The following is a 26,282-nucleotide window of genomic DNA, read 5'->3' on the forward strand; positions in this document are numbered from 1 at the left end:
TTTGCTTCATCCGTCTTTCTGTCTCTGCTTTAATCTTTGCCTCTCTATTCCCTGTCAAGGGTATTCTTGTTCCCCCTTTTAAAGAAGGAGTGAAGAATTCACATTTTGATCATCCGTCTTGAGTTTCATGTGTTCTATGCAGCTAGGGTAATTCAAGCATTTGGGCTAATAGCCACTTATCAATGAGTGCATACCATGTGTGTTTTTCTGTGATTGGGTTACTTCACTCAGGATGATATTTTCCAGTTCCAACCATTTGTCTATGAATTTCATAAAGTCATTGTTTTTGATAGCTGAGTAATATTCCATTGTGTAGATGTACCACATTTTCTGTATCCATTCCTCTGTTGAAGGGCATCTGGGTTCTTTCCAGCTTCTGGCTATTATAAATAAGGCTGCTATGAACATAGTGGAGCACGTTTCTTTTTTATATGTTGGGGCATCTTGTGCATACATGCCGAAGAGAGGTATAGCTGGATCCTCAGGTAGTTCAATGTCCAATTTTCTGAGGAACCTCCAGACTGATTTCCAGAATGGTTTTACCAGTCTGCAATCCCACCAACAATGGAGTGTTCCTCTTTCTTCACATCCTCCCCAGCATCTGCTGTCACCTGAGTTTTTGATCTTAGCCATTCTCACTGGTGTGAGGTGAAATCTCAGGGTTGTTTTGATTTGCATTTCCCTTATGACTAAAGATGTTGAACATTTCTTTAGGTGTTTCTCAGCCATTCAGCATTCCTCAGCTGTGAATTCTTTGCTTAGTTATGAACCCCATTTTTTAATAGGGTTATTTGTCGCCCTGCGATCTAACTTCTTGAGTTCTTTGTATATTTTGGATATAAGGCCTCTATCTGTTGTAGGATTGGTAAAGATCTTTTCCCAATCTGTTGGTTGCCATTTTGTCCTAACGACAGTATCCTTTGCATTACAGAAGCTTTGTAGCTTTATGAGGTCCCATTGGTGATCTTAGAGCATAAGCCATTGGTCTTTTGTTCAGGAAATTTTCTCCAGTGACCATGTGTTCCAGATGCTTCCCTAGTTTTTCTTCTATTAGTTTGATTGTATCTGTTTGCTGTGGAGGTCCTTGATCCACTTGGACTTAAGCTTTGTACAAGGTGATAACCATGGATTGATCTGCATTCTTCTACATGCTGACCTCCAGTTGAACCAGCAACATTTGCTGAAAATGCTCTTTTTTCCATTGGATGATTTTGGCTCCTTTGCCAAAAATCAAGTGACCATAGGTGTGTGAGTTCATTTCTGGGTCTTCAATTCTATTCCACTGGTCTAGCTGTCTGTTACATGGGCTTTGGGAACAGCAAGCTGTGGACCAGGATCAGTGAGGTCCTAGCACCAGCTAGAAACTGGAAGTGTCTGTCCCAGAGGAATATTGCTTTTGTATGTCCTGAGTCCACCAGGCAGGTCACTTGGAGCAGAAAAGTTCGTCTTACCTCTGGTCTGGGTCCTGAAGGCAGCCAGTGTTCTTAATCAATGAGCCATCTCTCCAGCCCTGTTTCCTGAGTTCTCAAAGGGTTTATTCTGTAGGTTATTCCCCCCCATAGATTTTAAAAGCACATTATTGCTATTTTTATCTGCATCTCATAATTTTTCCATTAGTTTATTTACTTATTCACTTTATATCCCAATCACAGCCCCCCTCATCCCAGTTACCCCCTCACATAATTCCTTCCACATTCCCATCTCCTCTGAGAAGGGGTAGGGCCCCCTGAATACCAACCCACCCTGGTACAACATGTCACTACTGAAGGACTAGGCATATTTTCTCCCTTTGAGGCCAGATAAAGAAGCCAAGTTAGGGGAATGGGGTCCATGAGCAGGCAACACAATCAAGATAACATCCCCTGCCCCAAGTTGTTGTGGGACTCCCGTGGGATTCTGCAAGTTTTTCATTACCCTTACAAAGGAGCAGGATTTGATCACTTTGTTTTTCTTTTTTTTTATTAGCAAAATCTAAAACAAAATTTCCTATATGTAATGGGAGTTAGTTAGGACATTTTCCCATAGAAATGCCTATGCAAAACTGGCCTAGCCTTAATAGTAAACCTTAGCCAGAAGAAATAATTCACTGTTCAATTACAGCCTCAGCCAATGACTGAGCATTGGGTTCTTTTGTCCAATATGAGACTTTTTCAAGGTACTGCTTCATCTCAGGGACCTTTCATTCTGACAAGCAACATAAATAAGATTAGCCTTAGTTCATTGGCAATAGCAGGCTTGAGTTTGGAGAATATAATATATGTTTTCTATGTGTGCTGCTTGGCTTTCTGAGGGAAGAACTTACCATTTAGTATACAGAGTACCGTGATCTGACACTCTTTGTCTAGTTGTACCTTCAGCTCCTACTCTGAGCATACTGTTTTATGAACATTTATCAGGCAGTGATAACTTGGCCAAGGCATTTCCCATCATCAATGAACTTTGCCATGGGAGGATATTTGCTCTACATCTCTTTAATGGGTTCAGGGAGACTTTTGAAATCTGAATTCAGTATGATATTCCCCTTATGCAAAATTACAGTCTCTTCCTCTTCCTTTCACGGGCATCATAGACTGAAAGGTGTGCCATATACCCATTTCTGCTCTCTTGTCTTTGTACCTTTCCTGTACGTTTCTTGCAGCAAACGTTTGCACTCCTAATTTCATTTCAGCATCTGCCTTTCTCCTTCCCACAGAGAGTACAACTGATTACATGATTTAGTATATTTCCATATTTGGCAAAGAAAGATCTAGGCTTGGTGGTCTGTTTCTGTTATCCCTCCATTCGGGAGACAGAAGCAGGCAGATCATTGTGAGATGAAAGCCAGTTTGGTCTACTTAATAGGGTCTAAGACATCTAGGGCAGCATAGTAAGACCCTGTCTCAAAATCCAAACAAAACAAAATGAGAAAACAAAAATCAAGAAAGAATACAAGGATTTCTGAAGGAAAATAATCTTTTAAAATTAGTTGTCTTTGGAATCTGATCTAGTTCCAGTCCAGATGACTCTTTTAGAGAAACTAAAGGTCAAATTAATTAAGCTCTAATTAAAAGGGTACCTGAACATAAATATAAGCAAGCATTTATCTATGCCAACTTTTGGCTAAGCATTTAGCATGCATATGATTTCAATGTAGACACATTATATGTTTTGATTGGTGCCAAGTCCAACAAAATACATCAATCCATGAGTTTGCACCCTTCACAATTAGCTTATATACAACTCAACAGAAAATCTTCTCTCTACAGAGATGATCTCTGATCCATTACAAAGTGTCACTGCATCAGAGGTTCCGCACTCCAGATCATCTAACCCCAAAGCAGGAGAAGATCTCAAGCAACAACATCTGATTAGCTAATTCTGGGAAGACGTAATCACATTCATCTTAGAGGGTCATCCACTACTTTACACACTTGTTTCTTGATATTTATAAATTTCATTACAATTTTCCAAACAAGATGTGTTAGCTAAAGTGTTTCCTATTGCTTTCTGATGTTATTAATATCCCAAACACTAGGAGTTAGCTGGTGGACATGTTGGGTATTCCCATTTATTTTTTCCATAGATTTTTTTTTTCAGGTAGGAGTTCTATCTTTAAGATGTCAAAAGTCACATTTGTATGAGAGAGAGAGAGAGAGAGAGAGAGAGAGAGAGAGAGAGAGAGAGAGAGAGAGAGAGAATGACAACTACAATAGAATTGGGAAGAATTAGATCTGCTTTCTCCAAAGCACCGTGGTTTATGATAAGTGTGTCTTTTGGCAACTCAATGGCTGGCACTTTTCCATTAGTCATTATTTAGCTCGTGTTCCAACAAGGTATCAGGAAATACAAGGCTATGAGAAGTGCCAAGCTATTGACCAACCCTGGCTGCAGAGAATTTTATGACAAATGAAAAGATTTGGCTTCATTCCTTTGTATTTTTCACGTGTCAGTCCTTTTTGATTGCTGTCTCCGAGAATGGTCCTGTAGTTTGGAGCTGGCACTGCCTTGAACTGATTCAAACAATTTGAGAGACAGATGTGTATAACAGTTACAAATAATCTGAGTGGCAAGAAGCATGAATACCTTTCCCATTTTATTTTTCTACCTCTCAGAGAAGGATAGACTGGTATAGACTCCTACATTAGACTTTCCTGTGACAGAATCAGGTTTAAGTGAGTTTCAAGGATAGCTTACACAAGAAGCTATGTTTTATGTTTAGAGTTCTATAGCAATACTGAAAAATATTCATTATATTTCAAGCATACTGTATATGTGATGCTGGGACCGACCATAAAATTAAATCTAAATAAGGTAGCAAAAGTCCCTGGCTTCAGCAAATGTGTGATCTGGTGGGAAATTTAAAAGGACATAGACAAGCAACTAGTCACTGCCCAGTAATGGGTCCTGTGTGAGTGCCTAGGAAAGGAATCACACTGGTATATAAAGGGAAGTAAAGAAAAACTTTTTAGATGAAATAATATTTAAGGTAAGACTTAAAGAAATTGGGAAGTGAGAGAGGGCAGGATGTTCATTAGGTGATAGGAATGATCTGCAGAAAGCAAACACAGAGAAGTATAAGACCCCAAAACCCAACGGGCTTGATCAAGGAAATGAAAGAACTCCTGCACAGACAGAGCAGAGCATGTAACACAGTGAATCGTCAGTGAAGACTGATTGCTGTTCCAGGGAAAATGGGAGGGAAGTAGCCTCTTACTACACATATGCTTAATTACATGGATGTTGCTTCTAAAATTCTCTATATGTGGAGCTCTGTGTTGGGCACTCTAGCAGTACAGATTTTGATAATGATTGTAGCAAATACCTACTGAGTATTGAGCTCTATAAAGCAAGTACTACATTACCCTGTCTCAGTTCTAGTATGAGAAGATGATTGAACAGTGGGAGCTATAGACAGTAAGGGATGAATGCCCTAGAGTATTGAGACCTCAGACCTTAAGATGCAGATAGAGTTCATGATTGCAATGGGAAAGTCAGAGGCGCCTTTTCTGAGAACATCTGTGGACTAAATAAGTGAAGATTGAGAAGCATCATCAGAAGCTTCTGATGAAATCTCAGAAGGTGCTTGGGGTTGGTAGAGTGAAAAGGAGAAACCATCAAACAAAAACAAGCCAGTGAGTCATAGGATGTAGCACTCCCTTTCCCCAATGCTTCACAGAATATGCCACTCTACTTCCCCGAACCAAGCAGAAAATCCAAGGGTCATTCTCTCTTCTCGTTTGGAGACTAGTATTGTCCAGAAGTCTTGCCCCACACTGAAACACACATGGGCGGCGGCTATGCTGCAAAGAGGCCAAAAAGATCACCCTGAGTAAACAGGCTGGGCTGGGTTTCTGAATGCTTGGATAAAGGAGTTGTGGAGTGTAGTAGGGCTGTCAGCTAATGCCAAAGGAGAATGTTACCATGATCTCGAACAACACAACTCTGCCTTTCTTTCTCCTTCATCCTTCAACAGGATTACAGAATGAAGTAAGATGTGGATACTTGCCCTGAAATACATGAAAGCCAAAATATGGAAACAGGGTATTGACAGGTCTTGAAGACAACTATTTTTAGTCACATCTCAGCCACAATGAATCATCAGATTTTTGGTGGGACTTTCCAGATGATTGCTTTGCAAAATACTGATGCTTTGAACGTAAAATTGTACCTCTCTTTGTATAGAACTGTAGCCTAGTGGCCCAAGTATAAAATTCACAGTGCTTTACTGAAAGCCAACTCTATAACTGCTTCTTAACTACCCTGCTAGGTTCATGGCCCAGGAACTGACATTATAGCTATGTTCTTATTCTTCTTTAGGACCTCTCTCAACAATTTAAATCTGTGACTAATTAATCTTTTAATTTGCACGTATTCTCTTCTAAATGGCTGACATAGCATTTGGGTGACTGAGAAACAGGAAGTTCGTGGGAATGCGGGGGATACTTCCTAACTTATCACGAATCATGCTGCTTAGACAAGTAACTGGGATGCTCTACACTTAGACCACAGAAGGGCCGAGCAAGCATGTTACAGTTGAGCTTTGCTGTGCTGCTTTGATGAACTACAACTGCAACTTGGGAAAGAAAAACACATTTAAGGACATTGATAAAAGTTGGTTTGTCAAAACTTCTGCATAACTTAAATGGTGCTGACTCTAAACAGGTGACTGTCTAAACAATCCTCTTTTCTTGCAAACATAAAGAAAGTATAAACCACTATAGCAAACTAAATTAACGTGATTATTATTTTTACCCATTGATTTTGGGTTTCACATAGACATAAAGATGTTCTCAGTGAATGTAAGATTAGATTCAGAATCAATGGAAACAAAGGTAGACTGAAGGATAAATGGAAACAGAAAAAGATGAGAGGGTTTTTTTTTGTTGTTGTTGTTTTGTTTTTTGGTTTGTCTGGCCTTCTACTTATGTGGCCACTGGTAAAGGTCAAGTCTTTTTTGCAAATCTGATTTAAGTGGCAATATTGAATTTTCCAGATCACTGCAGAATGGCAATTGTGCTATTCAAATGATTCATTTCTTTTGTTGACTCCTTTTTTTCTTTTCATCTTTATATAACTGAATAACAGAAGAATGTTCCCTGAACAATGAAAAGGAAGTTCAAACACAAAGAGGGACTACTCATTTTCTCTGTTTATTAAGTACATATTTTACAGTAACATTAGGTAGTCAGTCTCTCCCCAATATTCTAACAAGTATAAGGACATTTTATGGAGAAGGGGAAAATTATAGATCTGCTTCAAAGACACTTCTAATTTATATAGGAAGTGCGCAGAGGAGACATTGTTTATGAAGGAAATATATAGAGGGTGAGAAAAAGGTATAGTTGATCATTAGTTTGTCTTAAGATTCTTACCACAAAGTGCAATGTTCATTCTAGCAACTAACTACATAGTGTTGGCTCCAGGCTGTGTTCTTATGCAGAATCAATATCACAGAAGGGGAATTGTTTCATATGAGGTTACATGTGTCCTTCAGAGACAGACCACATCTAATGTGGTATATGGAACATTGATACCTTCTTTTTTGTTCATGATGTATCAAGAAATTCATCTTTCTTCTTGCACTTTTCCCTATATATCTGGCTAAGGCACTATGGTAACTGCACATCAATATAATTTATCTCTGACAAGTCCTTTATTCCCCATTCCTGTCCAGGGTTGTTAAAGTACTACCCATGAAAATACCAGTATGCCAGTTCCAGCTCAAAATCTGTTTCTTGTGGACGCTGGCCCAAGACAGGAGGAGAAAGGAGAGATGTCAGCCAGACAGCAGAAGGGCTCTAGAAAGATGAATGTTTCTTCTTCTGGAATAGCAGTGAAGTGCATTCTTGGGATTGTACATTCAACCTAGGAGTTGCTAAGACTGCCCATACAGATGGACGGTTTCTGATCTATTCATATTTTGGAACTGGGATGAAAGAAATTACCACCTGACCTTTCAAATGATATGACTAAACTATTCCACATTGTTATTAGTAACAAAAATGTAAATGAAATCAGACTAAGAATTTAAGAATAGTGACTAAAGACATGTGATATATACTTTGGTAAGTTCTCTCCCTAATAGAGTGAAGGCTTAGGTAAAATGTTGAAGTTTTAGAGAGACGGGCTATGTATTAATGTTGTATTAACGTAAGTATTAAGACACACAGGCATTGTTTATTAATATGTAGATGAAATACACACAGGCACGCACACAGGCACACACAGAAACACATACACACACAGACACACATACACACAGACACACACAGGCACACACAAAGACACACACACAGACACACACACAGAGACACACACAGACATACACAGGCACACACACAGAGACACACACAGACATACACAGGCACACACACAGACACACACAGACACACACAGAATACACAGGCACACACACAGACACACATAGACACACACACAGAGACACACGGATACACACACACAGACACACACACACACAGACACACACACACACACACACACATACTGAAACATTAAATTACCAGAGGCATTGTTTCTGCCTCAGTTTGATTGTTGATTTCTGGTTTTTCCTTCCTTTAAATTAATGTGAGTACATGGTCCTGTCTTTAGACACATCAGAAGAGGGCACCGGATCCCATTGTAGATGGTTGTGAGCCACCATGTGGTTACTAGGAAATGAATTCAGAACCTATGGAAGAGCAGTCAGTGCTCTTAATCACTGAGCCATCTCTACAGCCCCTGTTTTCTTCTTGTTTTATTGACTAAGAATTTCTTAATTCATATGTTTTCATCAAGTCCAAATTCCCTTTCAATTCTCTACTACTACTTTTCCTTTCTAATTCTTTCTCCTCTCTTTCTCTGTCCCTCCCTACCTCCCTCTTTCTCCCCCTTCTCCTCTCTCTCTCTCTCTCTCTCTCTCTCTCTCTCTCTCTCTCTCTCTCTCTCTCTCCCCCCCCCTCTCACATACACACTCCATAGGCCACATCCATGAAACAAGACATGACTATTCCTTTCTCAGCTGCTATCAGTTGCCAACAGCATCTAAGATTGTGATTTCCTGAATTTCTCCCATCTGTGTGATTTTGTCTAAACTGATCTTTTGCAGGTCTTATGAATGAAGTCACAGCTATTGTTAGTGCATAAGTGCAACTGTCCTGTTGTGTGTTTTCCTATAGTCATCTACTGCCCCTGGTTCTTACAATCTCTCTGTCACTTCCTCCTTACTGATCCCTGAGCCTTGGGAAGAGAGGAGTGGCATAGCTGTCACATTATAAGGAAACACTGCACAAAGTCTTACTCTGCCCACAGGGACTAGTTATGGGTCTGTATATAATCGTTATCTACTGAAATAAAGAGGGGTTGAAAGATGCACTTAACTATGAGTCTTTAAGTGTTGCTCTAGTACTATGTCAATTTAGTATAAGAATTTCTGTCTTTACTGTCCTCAAGTTCTTGTTATGTAAGTCTTTCACGACTTCATTTTATTTTTTTCAAGGTAGTTTATATTTTTGGAGCTATTATTAATTGGGTTGTTTCATTTATTTCTTTCTCAGTAGCTTTGTTTTTGGTATATAGGAAGGATACTGGTTTTTATTATGTTAATTTTATATCCAGATAATTATTTTATTATGCTTATTTTAATGTTAATTTATATCCTATAACCTACCTAAGCTTGGAACTGTGGTTCTATTAATGATGCCATGCCTGAGTTCTGTCTTGTGGGGTGGGACTTATATCCAATCAGAAAGTGGTTGATTTCTTTCATAAAATTCATGGTGCTCTTGCATCAACTGGCATAGCTTTTCAGGAGGATGGTTATTATAGGTCATGGAGTTCATAGTTGGGAAAGACTGATTATTAATTTTCTCCCCTGATAATATGCATTTTATCTGCCAACACTATGAAAGTTACCCAGTCTGGATGAAGCTTCCTGTCAGTGATAACTTGATTGCTCCATATTCTAGGACTCAGTATGCAATGTTTTCAGCAATGGGACCTTACCATCAAGTTTCCATATTCTCTCCACTACCCTGCCTTTCCACTGCCAATCCCACATAACTCTTCTTGTTTCATTATTACACATTCTTCCTTTATGACACCTGCATTTTGTCTTTTCTCTTTTAAAAGTCATTTCCATACCCTCTTACTGGTTTTTTGATGTCTGTGGGTACTATAATTTAAACAAACAGCTAAAGGTTCAAAATTACCATTAACATATAAAAGAGAACATGTGATGTTCATATTTCTGGGTTCAGGTTATCAATATCCCTTCATTTATCATGAAAAATCTAAGGAAATGTGGGACATATCTCACATAATAAAGTTAAAATACATCAGTCTTACTGCCTACATGATCCTATATGGATCAAAGTGCTTTTAGGAAAAAAAAGGATAGTTAGTCACTTTATTCCTTTCAATACAATGCTTGGAGAGTTAGGCATAGCACCAACCAGGGAAGAAGATAAAGATAATACAACTAGGAAAGGAAAAAATAATATGCCCTATTTGCACATGATATGATCATACACATAAAGACTCTAAGAGCTGGACCAAAAACCTCTCCCAAACACATTCATTAGAATAGTCAGATAGAAAATTAACATAGAAAAATCAGTATCCTTCCTAGATAGCAACAGCAAATCTGCTGAGAAAGAAAATGGAGAGATCTCCCATGTTCATGGATTGGCAGAATTAACATAGTAAAAATGGCCATTCTACCAAAGGCAATCTATAGATTCAATGCAATGCCCATCAAAATACCAACACAATTCTTCAAAGACATGGAAAAAGCAATTCTCAAATTAATCTGGAAAGGCAAAAAACCCAGAATAGAGAAAACAATTCTTAACAATTAAAAAATAAAAACAAACAAACAAACAAAAAACCCGGCTAGGGTACTCACCATTCCTGACCTCAAGCAGTATTTCAAGAGTAATAGTGATAAAAACTGTATGATACTGGTACAGAGACAGACAAGTTGATCATTGGCATAGAATTGAAGAACCAGAAATAAAACCACACACATACAGACACTTGATCTTTGACAAACCAAAAATATACAATGGGGAAAAAAGCATCTTCAACAAATGGTGCTGGTTCAACTGGAGGTCAGCATGTAGAAGAATGTAAATTGACCCATTCTTATTGCTCTGTATAAAGCTTAAGTCCAAGTGTATCAAGGACCTCAACATAAAATCAGATACACTCAAACTAATAGAAAAGAAAGTGGGAAAAAGCCTCAAACACATGGGCACGGGGGCGGGGGTTTCTTAAACAGAACTCTAATGGCTCACACTGTAAGATCAAGAACTGATAAATGGGACCTCATGAAACTGGAAAGCTTCTGTAAGGAAAAGGACACTGTCATTAGGACAAAAGGGCTATCAACAGATTGGGAAAAGATCTTTATGAATACTACATCAGATAGAGGGCTAATATCCAAAATATACAAAGAACTCAAAAAGTTAGACTCCAGAGAGCCAAATAAACCTATTAAAAATGGGGCACAGAGCTAAACAAAGAATTCTCAGCTGAGGAATATCAAATGGCTGAGAAGTACCTAAAGAAATGTTCAACATCCTTAGTCATCAGGGAAATGCAAATCTAACCAAGCCTGAGATTCCACCTGACACCAGTCAGAATGGCTAAGATCAAAAACTCAGGTGACAATAGTTGCTACCAAGGATATGGAGAAAGAGGAACACTCCTCGATTGTTGGTGGGATTGCAAACTGAAACAACCACTCTGGAAATCAGTCTGGAGGTTCCTCAGAAAATTGGATATAGCACCTCCTGAGGACCCAGCTATACCTCTCTTGGGCATATACCCAAAAAGGTGCTCCAACATCCAGCAAAGACATATGCTCCACTATGGTCATATCAGCCTTATTTATAATAGCCAGGGCTAGAAAGAACCCAGATGCCCTTCAACAGAGGAATGGACACAGAAAATGTGGTACATCTACACAATGGAGTACTACTCAGCTATCAAAAACAATGACTTCATGAAGTTCATAGGCAAGTGGATTGAACCAGAAAATATCATCCTGAGCGAGGTACCCAATCACAAAAGTTCACACATGGTATGCACTCACTGGAAACTGAATATTAGCCCCAAAGCTTGAATTACCCAAGATACTCTCCACAGACCACATGAAGCTCAAGAAAGAACCAAAGTGCGGATGCTTCAGTCCTTCTTAACGGGGGGAGCAAAAACATTCATAAGAGGAGATAGGGAGGCAAAGTTTGGAGCAGAGACTGAAGGAATGGCCATTCAGAGCCTACCCCATATGATTATATATATATATGGCTACCAACACTAGAAAATATTGATGAAGCTAAGAAGTGCATGCTGACAGGAGCCTGATATAGCTGTCTCTGGGGAGGCTCTGCCAGAGTATGTGAAATACAGAGGTGAATGCTAGCAGCAAACCATTGAACTGAGAATGGGTTCCCTGTAGAAGGAAATAGAGAGAGAATTGAAGGAGCTGAAGGGGCTTGCAACCCTATAAGAACCACAATGCCAACCAACCAGAGCTCCCACGGACTAAACCACTACCCAAAGACTATACTTGGACTGACCCGTGGCTCCAGCTGCATATATACCAGAGGATGGCCTTGTTGGGCACCAATGGAAGGAGAAGCCCTTGGTACTGCCAAGGCTGGACCCCCCAGTGTAGGGGAATGTTAGGGTGGATAGGCAGGAAGTGGGGATGTTTGGGGAGGGGGAACACCCTTATAGTAGAGGGGGAGCAAGTTGCGATAGGGGGCTTATGACTGGGAAACCTTGAAAGGGAATAACATTTGAAAAATAAACAAAAAATATCCCATTAAAAATAAATAAATAAATAAATAAATAAATAAATAAATAAATAAATAAATATCCTCCTCAGTGCGGTAACTCAGACCTAAAAGGACATGTACAGTATGTACTCACCAATAAGTGGATATTAGTAAATATAAAAATGTACAGAATACCAATGATACCACAGAATTCAAAAAGTGAAGATGCTTTAATCCCACTTGGGAGGGAGAAGAAATCAACCACGAGTTGGGAGGGCAGGAAGGACCATTTAGGGAAAGGGGATGGGGGTGGGGGTGGGGAGAGGGGCACAGTCTGCTTTTGGGTAGGGGAAAAGGACTGAAGCCCCGAGGGCCAGCAAAAAGAATGGAAACAGGCAACCTTGGGAGGAAGTAGGTTGGGGAGATCCTCCAGAATGTACCAGAGACCTGGGATGTGAGAGAATCTTGGACCCAAAGGAAGAGACCCTAGATGAAATGCTCTACAATGAGGAGAGGAAACTTGTAGAGCCCACCTACAGTAGAAAGACAGGGCATCAAGTAAGAGATGAGGTTGCTATCCCACAGTCAAAACTGTCCCATAATTGTTCCTGTCTGAAAGAAATGCAAGGACGGAAATGGAGAAGAGTCTGAGGAAAAGAAGGTCCAGCGACAGACCCAAGGTGGGATTCAGCTTAAGGTGAGGCCCCAAGACCAGACACCATTACTGAGGCTATGGGACACTCACAAAAAGGGAGCTATCATGACTGCCCTCCAAAAGACCCAGCAAGCAGCTGAAAGAGTCAGATGCAGATATGTGCACCCAACCAATGAACAGAAGCTGCTGACCCCTGTGGTTGAATTAGGGAAAAGCTGGAGGAAGCCGAGGAGGAGGGCAACCCTGTAGAAGGACCAGCAGTCTTAATTAACCTGGACCCCCGGGATCTCTCAGATACTGGACCACCAACCAGGCAGTATACACCAGGTAGGTTCTACAAAGTACTATCTCCCCACTGAAGGGCATTTCATCTAAGGTCCCTCCCTTTGAGTCCTGAAATTCTCTCACTTCCCAGGTCTCTGGTACCTTCTTGAGGGTCCCCCCATCTCCTACCTCCTGAGGTTGCCTGTTTCTATTCTTTCTGCCATCCCTCAGGGCTTCAGCCCTGCTCCCTGCCCAATACCTGATCCTCTTCCCCTCCCTATTCCCTTGCCAGCCAGGTCACCCCCACACCCCACTGTGATTGCTGTCTTCTTCCTCCCAAGTGGGATTGAGGCATCCTCACTTGAGCCCTTCAGCGTGTTAACCTTCTTGAGTTCTGTGGGTTTTATCCTGGGTAGTTTGTATTTTTTTCTTTTGTAGCCAAAAGCATATCCACTTATTAGTGAGCACATACCATGCATGTTCTTTTGAGTCTGAGTTACCTCACTAGGATGGTATTTTCTAGTTCCATCCATTTGTCTGCAAAACTCATGTTTACAAACAGTGAGCTACCATGACTGCTTTCCAAAAGGCCCAAAAAGCAGCTGCTGAAAGAGTCAGATGCAGGTTTTTACACCCAACCAATGGACAGAACATGTTGACCCCTGTGGTTGAATTAGGGAAAAGCTGGAGGAAGCTGAGGACCAGCAGTCTCAATCAACCTGGATCCCCAAGATCTCTCAGACACCGGACCACCAACCAGGCAGCATACACTAGCAGATATGAGGCCCCCAACACATGTACAGTAGAGGACAGCTCACGTCTGGGTTTAGTCAGAGAAGATGCACCTAACCCTCAAGAGACTGGAGGGCCCACATGGAACCTATCCTGTCACATGGACCTTGATGTGTCAAAATCCAAACAACTTGATTCCAAACCCAGAGTTGTAATCAAAATCAAAATGGTTGCCTTCACAGACAGCACAATTTGCTGTCTTTTTGGCCCCATTCTCATGAGATGGCAAGCCGCAGCAAAAGCTAGGATTTTTATTAAGAAATCTCTGATCCGATCACTATACTTTTTGGTCCCAAAGGCAGCTATAGAGCTGACTCCCCGTACACAAATGGCTTTTCACATGTGCTTGCCCACCCAGGTCAACCTAGGCCATTTAGGTCCTGCAGCCATTTCATGTCTTAGAGCTGCCTCTCTGAAAGCCAACCTTCCCAAGGCTAGACCTGAATCAAACCACTCACTACCACAGCATAGCATCCCAGGGCAGTCTGAAAACACTAAACACCAGAGCCAGAAAGCCAGTTGAATGAGGTTTATTGTTTCAGACTGGGTTTGCCCCATCCCTTGAAGTTTTACTCCCCGCGCTGGCATTGGTGGCAGTAGGCCTCCCGCTCTTCAAGGTACTTGGCCCTCAGAACCGCAGCCCTCTCCTCGTAGGGGATTTTATCCGCTTCTGAACACCTGGCCCACATCCTCCCTGCAGCCTTGGCCACCTGCGCCACAGTCCAGTTTGGGTGTTGTTCTTTTATTTCGTCAAAATGGTCCTGGGAGAAGAGCAGGAACGAGGATGGTGGCTTCCGCGGTGCATCTGGATCTCTCCTTCTTCTCTCCCTTCTCGGTCCGGAATAGTTTCTCATTTCACGTTGGTACCGATCTTTGTCGCGCTTGGCCAGGGCTTCATACTTCTTTTTTTCCTTCTTTGAGATGGTCCGCCACTTTTCAGAACACTTTCTAGAAAATTCGGTAAAATCATAATAGGTGTTTGGCTGTTGCTCCCTTGTTTGATTTCTGAAATCCATCATAAAATGGACATAAGGAGAGACGTTCACTTTTGGTCTTACTTTGCTGTCTTTTCCCATGTTTATAGAAGCACGAATTCCGATCCTGCTGATTGGAGAGCAGCGATTGGTCTTCACTACAGGAGCAGCCTAGACAGTGTCCTCCATGGGGTGAAATCTTCCCTCTGTGTGCGCCTCAGCCAGGGCCCAGCCTTTTCAGTGCTGGTGGGCATTGTTGGGTCAAAGAAGGGAAAATGTGACGTCAACCCTGAGCTGACCAGTAGCAGCCAAGCTCAGTCATTTACAGGAAGGCCCTCATTTTTTTTTAAGATTTATTTATTATATATAAGTACACTCTAGCTGTTTTCAGACACACCAGAGGAGGGCATCAGATCCCATTACAGATGGTTGTGAGCCACCATGTGGGAATTGAACTCATTTTGTATTTGATACAATTTCTTAATTAGATTTTGGTTCAGCAATTTAACCATTTTTGGTTCAATTATTACATCATATCTGATTCTGAACTTTCATAGATTTCAGAAGTTAATTCCTTGTCAATTGGTTTTACACATCAATTTAGTGTAAATTTTAAGTTGTATAGATGGAAGGAAAGTCAATTATGAGGACTGGGGAGATGGCTCAGGAGGATAAAGTGCTTGTGGCCAGGCTACATGATGAGTTCAATTCCTTGACTCTCCATGGTGGAAGGACAGAACAGACTCCAGAAAGCTGGCCTCTGACCTCCTCATTATGGATACACACACACACACACACACACACACACACACACACACACACACACACACACACACGTATACACATACACACAGAGAGACAGAAAGAATAAAGTTTAAAAGGTCAATAGTGAATATCAACAAAGTCAAAGTGACCTCAAATTCATTTTATAACTTGCTTTGTTTACAATGTCCCAGAAACTTAAAGCTCATTATTCAACCACCACAGCTAACATATTTTGATGCCTGAATTTTGTCAACAAAACTATTGTTTTGTGTGTAGAATTATGAGTTTCCAGAATTCTACTTAGATCCCACTTGCTTCCACTTCCATGGATTTTCCTTTATAAATGATAAGGGAATGTCATCTGTCACCCATCAGATTCAACCTATGTTTTGTATTGACTTGGGAAACACATGAATCTGACATAACTGGAAAGTGATGGGATCATTGTTTATTGGCAGGTAAAACATACAGACAGGTGTGATGAGTTCCTTACAAGTATGTAAAATACATTAGTTTTCCAATAAGAAGCTCTTTTTTTCATCTTTATTAACTTGAGTATTTCTTATTTACATTTCGATTGTTATTCCCTTTCCTGTTTCCAGGCCAACATCCCTCTAACATCTCCTTCACCCCTTCTCTATAGGTGTTCCCCTTCCCATCCTCCCCCCATTACCACCCTCCCCCCAACAATCATGTTCACTGGGGGTTCAGTCTTGGCAGGACCGAGGGCTTCCCCTTCCACTGGTGCTCTTAAGAGGCTATTCATTGCTACCTATGAGGTCAGAGTCCAGGGTCAGTCCGTGTACAGTCTTTGGGTAGTGGCTTAGTCCCTGGAAGCTCTGGTTGCTTGGCATTGTTGTTCATATGGGGTCTCGAGCCCCTTCAAGCTCTTTCAGTCCTTTCTCTGATTCCTTCAACGAATGTCCCGTTCCCAGTTCAGTGGTTTAATGATGACATTTGCCTATGTATTTGCTGTATTCTGGCTGTGTCTCTCAGGAGAGATCTATATCCGGTTCCTGTCAGCCTGCACTTCTTTGCTTCATCCCTCTTATCTAGTTTGGTGGCTGTATATGTATGGGCCACATGTGGGGCAGGCTCTGAATGGGTGTTCCTTCTCCCTCTGTTCTAAACTTTGCCTTCCTATTATTCCCTGCCAAGGGTATTCTTGTTCCCCTTTTAAAAAAGGAGTGAAGCATTCGCATTTTGGTCATCCTTCATGAGTTTCATATGTTCTGCGCAACTAGGGTAATTCGAGCATTTGGGCTAATAGCCACTTATCAATGAGGGCATACCATGTGTATTTTTCTTTGATTGGGTTACCTCACTCAGGATGATATTTTCCAGTTCCAACCATTTGCCTATGAATTTCATAAGGTCATTGTTTTTGATAGCTGAGTAATATTCCATTGTGTAGATGTACCACATTTTCTTTATCCATTCCTCTGTTGAAGGGCATCTGGGTTCTTTCCAGCTTCTGGCTATTATAAATAAGGCTGCTATGAACATAGTGGAGGACATGTCTTTTTTATCTCTTGGGGCATCTTTTGGGTATATGCCCAAGAGAGCTATGGCTGGATCCTCAGGCAGTTCAATGTCCAATTTTCTGAGGAACCTCCAGACTGATTTCCAGAATGGTTGTACCAGTCTGCAATCCCACCAACAATGGAGGAGTGTTCCTCTTTCTCCACATCCTCGCCAGCATCTGCTGTCACCTGAGTTTTTGATCTTAGCCATTCTCACTGGTGTGAGGTGAAATCTCAGGGTTGTTTTGATTTGCATTTCCCTTATGACTAAAGATGTTGAACATTTCTTTAGGTATTTCTCAGTCATTCGGCATTCCTCAGCTGTAAATTCTTTGTTTATCTCTGAACCCCATTTTTAACAGGGTTATTTGTCTCCCTGCAGTCTAACTTCTTGAGTTCTTTGTATATTTTGGATAGAAGCCCTCTATCAGTTGTAGGATTGGTAAGATCTTTTCCCAATCTGTTGGTTGTCGTTTTGTCCTAACCACAGTGTCCTTTGCCTTACAGAAGCTTTGCAGTTTTATGAGATCCCATTTGTCGATTCTTGATCTTAGAGCATAAGCCATTGGTGTTCTGTTCAGGAAATTTTTTCCAGTGCCCATGTGTTCCAGATGCTTCCCTAGTTTTTCTTCTATTAGTTTGAGTGTGTCTGGTTTGATGTGGAGGTCCTTGATCCACTTGGACTTAAGCTTTGTACAGGGTGATAAGCATGGATCGATCTGCATTCTTCTACATGTTGACCTCCAGTTGAACCAGCACCATTTGCTGAAAATGCTATCTTTTTTCCATTGGGTGGTTTTGGCTCCTTTGTCAAAAATCAAGTGACCATATGTATGTGGGTTCATTTCTGGGTCTTCAATTCTATTCCATTGGTCTATCTGTCTGTCTCTGTACCAATACCATGCAGTTTTTATCACTATTGCTCTGTAATACTTCTTGAGTTCAGGGATAGTGATTCCTCCTGAAGTCCTTTTATTGTTGGGGATAGTTTTAGCTATCCTGGGTTTTTTGTTATTCCAGATGAATTTGCAAATTGTTCTTTCTAACTCTTTGAACAACTGGATTGGTATTTTGATGGGGATTGCCTCGATATTCATCAAGGAAATTGGTCTGAAGTTCTCTTTCTTTGTCGGGTCTTTGTGTGGTTTAGGTATAAGAGTAATTGTGGCTTCATAGAAAGAATTCGGTAGTGATCCATCTGTTTCCATTTTGTGGGATAATTTGGATAGTATTACTATGAGGTCTTGTATGAAGGTCTGAAAGAATTCTGCCCTGAACCCTTCTGGACCTGGGCTCTTTTTATTTGGGAGACCTTTAATGACTGCTTTTTATTTCTTTAGGAGCTATGGGGTTGTTTAAATCATTATTCTGTTCCTGATTTAACTATGGTACCTGGTATCTGTCTAGGAAATTGACCATTTCCTCCAGATTTTCAATTTTTTTAATAAGGCTTTTGTAGTAGGATCTGATGATTTTTTGAATTTCCTCTGATTCTGTAGTTATGTCTCTTTTTTCATTTCTGATTTTGTTAATTTGGACACACTCTCTGTGTCCTCTCGTTAGTCAGGCTAAGGGTTTATCTATCTTCTTGATTTTCTCAAAGAGCTAACTTTTGGTTCGGTTGACTCTTTGAATAGTCCTTTTTCTTTCTACTTGGTTGATTTCAGCTCTGAGTTTGATTATTTCCTGCCTTCTACTCCTCCTGGGTGTTTTTGCTTTTTTTTCTTCTAGAGCTTTTAGGTGTGCTGTCAAGCTACTGATATATGCTCTCTCCTGTTTCTTTGTGCAGGCACTCAGAGATATGAATTTTCCTCTTAGCACAGCTTTCATTGTGTCCTATAATTTTGGGTATGTTGTACCTTCATTTTCATTAAATTCTAAGAAGTCTTTAATTTCCTTCTTTATTTCTTCCTTGACCAGGTTATCATTGAGTAGAGCATTGTTCAACTTCCATGTATATGTGGGCATTTTTCCCTTATTCTTATTGAAGACCAGCTTTAGCCTGTGGTGGTCTGATAGGAAGCATGGGATTATTTCTATCTTTCTGTATCTATTGAGGCCTGTTTTATGACCGATTATATGGTCAATTTTGGAGAAAGTACCATGATGTGGTGAGAAGAAGGTATATCCTTTTGTTTTAGGATAGAATGTTCTCTCTCTCTCGCTCTCTCTCTCTCTCTCTCTATATATATATATATATATATATATATATATATATATATATATATATATATATATCTGTTAAGTCCATTTGGTTCATGACTTCTCTTTGTCTATGTCTCTGTTTAATTTCTGTTTCCATGATCTGTCCATTGATGAGAGTGGGGTGTTGAAATCTCCTACTATTATTATGTGAGGTACAATGTGTGTTTTGAGCTTTAGTAAGGTTTCTTTTACGTATGTAGGTGCCTGTGTATTTGGGGCATAGATATTTAGGATTGAGAGTTCATCTTGGTGGATTTTTCTTTTGATGAATATGAAGTGTCCCTCCTTCTCTTGTTTGATGACTTTTAGTTGAAAATCGATTTTATTAGATATTAGAATGGCAACTCCAGCTTGCTTCTTCAGACCATTTGCTATGAAAGTTGTTTTCCAGCCTTTCACTCTGAGGTAGTGTCTGTCTTTGTCTCTGAGGTGTGTTTCTTGAAGGCAGCAGAATACAGGGTCCTCATTGTGTATCCAGTTTGTGAATCTATGTCTTTTTATTTGGGAATTGAATCCATTGATATTGAGAGATATTAAGGAATAGTGATTGTTGCTTCCTCTTATTTTCATATTTGGATGTGATATTATGTTTGTGTGGTTATCTTCTCTTTGTTTTGTTTCCAATACGATTAGTTTCTTGTTTTTTTTCTAGGGTGTACCTTGCCTCCTTGTGTTGTGATTTACCATTTATTATCCTTTGTAGTGCTGGATTTGTAGAAAGATATTGTGTAAATTTGGTTTTGTCATGGAATATCTTGGTTTCTCTATCTATGTTAATTGAGAGTTTTGCAGGATACAGTAACCTGGGCTGGCATATGTGTTCTCTTAGGGTCTGTATGATATCTGTCCAGGATCTTCTGGCTTTCATAGTCTCTAGTGAGAAGTCTGGCATAATTCTGATAGGTCTGCCTTTATATGTTACTTGACCTTTTTCCCTTACTGCTTTTAATATTCTTTCTTTATTTGTGCATTCAGTGTTTTGACTATTATGTGACAGGAGGAGTTTCTTTTCTGGTCAAATCTATTTGGAGTTCTTTAGGATTTTTGTATGTTTATGGTCATCTCTTTACGTTAGGAAAATTTTCTTCTATGATTTTGTTGAAGATATTTACTGGTTGTTTGAGCTGGGAGTCTTCACTCTCTTCTATACCTATTATTCTTAGGTTTGATCTTCTCATTGTGTCCTGGATTTCCTGTATGTTTTGGACCAGTAGCTTTTTCTGCTTTACATTATCTTTGACAGTTATGTCTATGATTTCTATGGAGTCTTCTGCTCCTGAGATTCTCTTTTCCATCTCTTGTATTCTGTTGGTGATTCTTGTATCTAAGGCTCCTTGTCTCTTCCTTTGGTTTTCTATATCCAGGGTTGTGTCCCTTTGTGCTTTCTTTATTGCTTCAATTTCCATTTTTAATTCCTTCACCGGTTTGATTGTGTTTTCCTGTAATTCTTTCAAGGATATTTGTGTTTCCTCTCTATATGCTTCTACTTGTTTATTTATGTTTTCCTGCGTTTTTCTAAGGGAGTTTTTCATGTCTTTCTTGAAGTCCTACAGCATCATGATCAAATGTGATTTTAAATCTAGATCTTGCTTTTCTGGTGTGTTTGGATATTCAGTGTTTGCTTTGGTGGGAGAATTGGGCTCCGATGATGCCATGTAGTCTTGGTTTCTGTTGCTTGGGTTCCTGCGCTTGCCTTTCACCATCAGGTTGTCTCTGGTGTTACCTTTTTCTGCTATTTCTGACAGTGGCTTGATTGTCCTATAGGCCTGTGTGTTAGGATTGCTGTAGACCTGTTTTCCGGTTTTCTTTCAGCCAGTTATGGGAACAGAGTGTTCTGCTTTCAGGCGTGTAGTCTTTCCTGTCTAGTAGTCTTCAGCAGTTCCTGTGGGCATGTGTCCTGAATCCACCAGGCAGGTCACTTAGAGCAGAAAAGTTGGTCTTACCTGTGGTCTTGGGGTTGAAGTTTCTCCTGGGGGGCTGTGTTTGAGCTTTCTGTGAGGGTGGCAACCAGAAGTGCCTGCCCCTTTTCCTGGGCCCCTGTGCACAGGGGTCCCAGATGGTGTTAGGTGTTTTCCTCTGGAGTCAGAAATGTGGGTAGAGTGTAGTCTCTTCTGAATTCCAAGGTGTGTCTGCCCCTCTGAATGTTTAGCTCTCCCTCTCATGGGATTTGGGTGCAGGGATCTGATGATGGGGTCCATTCAGATCTGGGCGGTGTCTGGACCAAAAGGGACCTGCTGCTTGAGTGCCCCTATCTTCCTCTTCCCAGAGTCCCTATTCAGTTTCCTCTTGGGCCAGGGATGTGGGCAAAGGTGGGCAGTATTGTCGGTCTCTCCCACTCTGCAGTCTGAGGAGTGCCCACCTGTCTGGACAGTGAGTTCTCTCTCCCATGGGTTTGGGAGCGTAGAGCTGTCCCAATAAGATGCTTTTACAGAGGAAAGCCAAGGCCGCACTTTAAGCTGCCTACAAATCTGAGCATGAGTGTGAAAGTTAAAATCTTGTTTTCATTTTAAATAACACTTCATTTTGGTAGAAGTAGGGAGTGAGAAGGCTCTATTGAACTAGTGTGATGATATATTTATTATTCTTGTTAGGGATGACTGGGGTGTTGAGGGGTTGTTGGAGAATTTTCTGAGCTATGTTGAATACACTTCTTTTTTTTTAAATTGATTTATGCACTCATGTCTTTGTATATTTGTTTGTATATGCAAGGCCATGTGGAGGTCAGAGGCAAATCTTGCAGAGTTTGTTGTCTCCTTCTGCTGTGTAGGTCCTAGGTATTGAAATCAGGTAGTTTGTCAGTTTGGCAGCATGTACCTGTACTCACATATCCACTTGGGTAGCCCCACTGAATACTTCACTAAAGTGATAAATCATGTAAAGAACCATGTAAAATAGGACATTTTAAGGGTTCCTGTGATTACCTTTTACTTCCTACATCAGATCCCAATGATCTAGGAATACATCCAAAGCTTTGTTCAAAGACCAATGTAGTCAGATGGCATATGTACAACCTTGACAATTTGGTAACCCCTTGATATTGATGCCATGTCTGATTAATGGTTTTGTTCCTATGCAGAGATCAAACAGATTAGTTTTGGTTGTTTTATGAGCACTGCCCCTGCTGTGTTAGTTGTTTTGGAGATCATTCTAACTATTTAGTTTCTATGAATTTAGCGATATGTAAATTTAGGATGCCTTACAGATAATAGGACTATGCTTTCCAAAGATTGATATACTTCAAAATCGAAGCATCCATGTATTGTAAAAGATGGAAAATTCTACGCCTGACCTGACGTGATGAGTTAAGTAGGGGCAGTAAACTTTTGTATAAAATCACCTTCATTCTATATGTGCCATATTTAGACTTGAGTTGCAATGCCAAGATATCTGATTACACAGAGATAAAGATGTCAAAATCTAATCAAATAAATTTGAAACTTTTCTGGCCTTAGAATTTCAGACAAGATATAGTTATCTTTTATATAATTTTGTCATTTGCTATGTGGCAAGTCCAGATGTATGAGAAATGAATTAGATATTCTGTTATTGAGAACTTTCAATGTATTCGATATTAGGCAACTATTTTATTACATGGTTCCATTTGGGTTTTAGAACTACTCTATATGGTAGCCTCTAGAGTTATCCCCATGCCACTGAATAAGTCAATGATCAAAAGAAATGATTGATGTAGAAAGGCTGAGGAAATGGCTCAATTATTAAGTGCTTACTTTATAAGCATTGGAACCAATTTATTCTCAACATTTGAGTTTAGATCTCCAGCAATCCACATAAAAAGCTAGAACTGTAGTGGTGGAGATAGGATGGACTTGGGATTTGCTGTCTAGACAGTCCGGTCAAATCTTTGTTTTCTAGATTCAGTGCAGTGCATTTGTTTCAAAATGTAAGGTAGAGAAAAAAGCTTGAAGAAGACACCAAACTTTAATCTCTGGCATCCACATACACACATATGCACACTTGTGAAGGTATACTCCCATACACAAATAAATGAGAAGTTTCAAATAGCGATGACTACCACTGAAGTGAAAATATTATTTGTTGATTAAAAGGTGAATAAATTCATCATTGTAACCATTGTGGTAGTTTTAATGAGAAATGCCCTGCCCTAATATATTCATGTATTTGAACCCTTGGTCCTCAGTAGATGATGCTGTTTGGGGAGGTTTATGAGGTATGCCTTGCTGGAAGAAGTGTGTTGCTGGAGGTGGGCTTTGAGGTTTCAAAATCTCACAGTATTCCAAATTAGCTCTCTTTGCCTAGTGTTTATAAATTAAGATGTGAGCTCCCAGTTTGCACCTGTGCTGTTTCCACCATCGTGGACTCTAACTCCCTGTAAGTCAAAATAAACCCTTTCTTCTGTAAGTTACCTTGGTAATAGTGTTTTATCACAGCATCAGAAAAGTAACTAATAGAACCATTAAAATAGATCGCATTTGCCATCATGCTTCTATAATCCATATATATATATATATATATATATATATATATATATATATATTCATTCAAGTGCCAGTAGACATTTGCAAAGTTTTAGTAATCATAGTGATTCTGTTACCAACATTCCACAAACTCATCAGAAGAAAATAATAAAAAGTAGTTCTCTGTCATGGCCTGTCATAACAAATCTTGTTACTCACAGGATACTCCATGTTGTTTTTGTGCTTACTACACAGATAGACATTCTGTGTTTTCCATTCTCCATGGTGTTTTGAATTCTAAAATAAGGCGAGTTCATCTGGAAAGGGCATGGGTGAAATGCACATTTGGAAGGCCTAAGGGGCTTTCAACCTTGGACTCCATTATGCTGCATAAAGCAAAGGAAGAATTCAGGGTGAAATCAGGACTTGAGGCAGAGATGAGCTATTAGTCTTGTCTCCCATAGATGAAGCCTGGACAGTCTCCAGTTCCCAGCTAATTAGGTAGCCCTACTGCCCTGTGGAGGTTTGCAATGCTGCATTCTGTTATTAATATAAGTAAAGTCCCTATCTTGGCTGTGAAATCACTAAAAATTATAGCTAAGTTTCATTTTAGCTTTTTATGGCCATCCATCTCTGTCCAAGTTTATTCTCGAAGACACTTTAATAAAAAAAATTCCTATAAATGAAAGGGATTTAAAATTTCCCAGTCTGCACTAAGATGCTTTCCTGATTAATAAGTGTCCTTTGCAAAGCATATAGCGAAACAAAACCACACAGCGTTCTGAGTCTGCACCAAGGTAGTTTGATGTGGAGCTGCACTCGTATGTAAGTCTGCAAACAGGCAGGGCTATGTCTTTGAGATCTTAGCACCCTTCATGCATGAGGCTACTTCTTCCTTCTTCTTTTAGTCCTCTCAAAGGCTGGTAAATTGGGTAAGGAGCAAAGATTTCCCACTGGGATTCAATAATAATCCCCATTCCTTGGTGTTTTATATTCTTTAGAGCAGTATAATAGTTATATATTTTCTTATTATTCCAATAAATATCAATTGATGACAAAGATTAGTAGATATATTTACTATATGGAATTGTGAAGATGCTTTAACAGTTGTTTACACACACCAGTTCAACAGACTGTATACTTAAAACCAATGCAGTTTGTTGTACCCCAATTTTACATCAGTTTGTTGTACCCCAATTTTACATCAGCAACCCCTGTACTTGAGGTTGTAAGTACAGATATGACTTCACATTATGAACCATGTTGGTTTTTGTTGTTGTTGTTATTGTTGTTGTTGTTGTTATTGTTGTTGCTATTGTTTAATTTTGGTTTGGTTTGGTTTTGGTTTTCTTTGAGATATGGTTTCTCTGTGTAGCTTTGGCTGACCTGGAACTTGGTATGTAGACCAGGCTGGCCTTGAACTCACAGAGATCTGCCTACCTCTGCCTTCCACGTTCTGGGATTAAAGGCATGTATCACTGCTGCCTAGCTATGAACCATACTTAATGAATCATATGAATTTATGTTTCTGTATGTGATAAAAGGAAGTAATGTTGGCAAAAGCTCAACGTAACCTCAGTTAACAATTGCATGCACATTTTTGCATACATATTTTGTGTACTTATACAGGCTCTACGGGTGCCATTTTTGTAGATAAGAAAACTGAAGTTAGCAAAGGATAGGTATATGCCAGAAAATACTTCATATAGCATGTTCAGGACTCAGACACCAGTTTTCTGGATTGTCCATCCTGAGTATACTGCAAAGAGCAACTCATCCCAAGTTGGACATATGGACCATCGATCACTACACTTTCAGTGTTACTTATGGTCCTTGTAGAGCCTACCATGGAGGCAACTTAAATGTAGGTGATCTGTGATGGTTAGCTTTAATTTTCAACTTAATATAATCTAGAAATCACCTGGGAAAATTGCCTTGATGAGAGATTGTCTACTTTGTATTGCTTGTGAGCATGTCTGTGGGAAGGTCGTCTTAACTTGGTTGGTGTGGGAAGATGTAGCCTGAAAGTCGGTGGCAGCATTTTCTAGACAGGAGATCCTGAACTGTCTAAGGGTAGGGAAATCAGGCTGAGTATAATTAAGTGAGTATGTATGTATTATTTCTTTTTGTGCTCTTGATAATGGATATGATGCAACTAGCCATTTGAGGTTCCTGCCTTGACTTCCTCACAGTACTGAGCTGTAAATGTGAATGTGAATGTGAACTGGGAATGAAGAGTATCTACACACTGAATAAGGCTCTTTCTATCTAACGTTGGGTTTTGTCATGGTATTTTACTATAGCAAGATAAATGAATCAGAACAAGACCCCAAAGATCTTTATTTTCCTTGTTAACATAGGGCACTTTACTGAACTATTCTTAAGATGCTTTGAATTTGACCGAGTCT

General features: G+C 40.0%; 2 protein-coding genes across 3 annotated transcripts in view; one reads left to right on the forward strand and one right to left on the reverse strand.

Annotated features, from left to right (window-relative positions):
- The window catches only part of Magea13 (MAGE family member A13), a 561,998-nt gene that overhangs the window by 284,617 nt on the left and 251,099 nt on the right, over positions 1–26,282 (forward strand). The window lies entirely within an intron of this gene.
- Hmgb4l4 (high-mobility group box 4 like 4) lies at positions 14,492–15,192 on the reverse strand. Its single transcript, XM_087601250.1, has one exon. It carries the CDS (start codon positions 15,045–15,047, stop codon positions 14,541–14,543), a length of 507 nt encoding a protein of 168 aa, XP_087457376.1. The 5' UTR covers positions 15,048–15,192; the 3' UTR covers positions 14,492–14,540.

This window comes from Rattus norvegicus, chromosome X, assembly GCF_021556685.1.
Source record: "Rattus norvegicus strain SHRSP/BbbUtx chromosome X, alternate assembly SHRSP_T2T, whole genome shotgun sequence".
Classification (NCBI taxonomy): Eukaryota; Metazoa; Chordata; class Mammalia; order Rodentia; family Muridae; genus Rattus; species Rattus norvegicus.

Excerpts from the sequence above, each read along its gene's own strand:
- Hmgb4l4 (XM_087601250.1), bottom strand. The coding sequence starts at position 15,047 with ATGGGAAAAGACAGCAAAGTAAGACCAAAAGTGAACGTCTCTCCTTAT.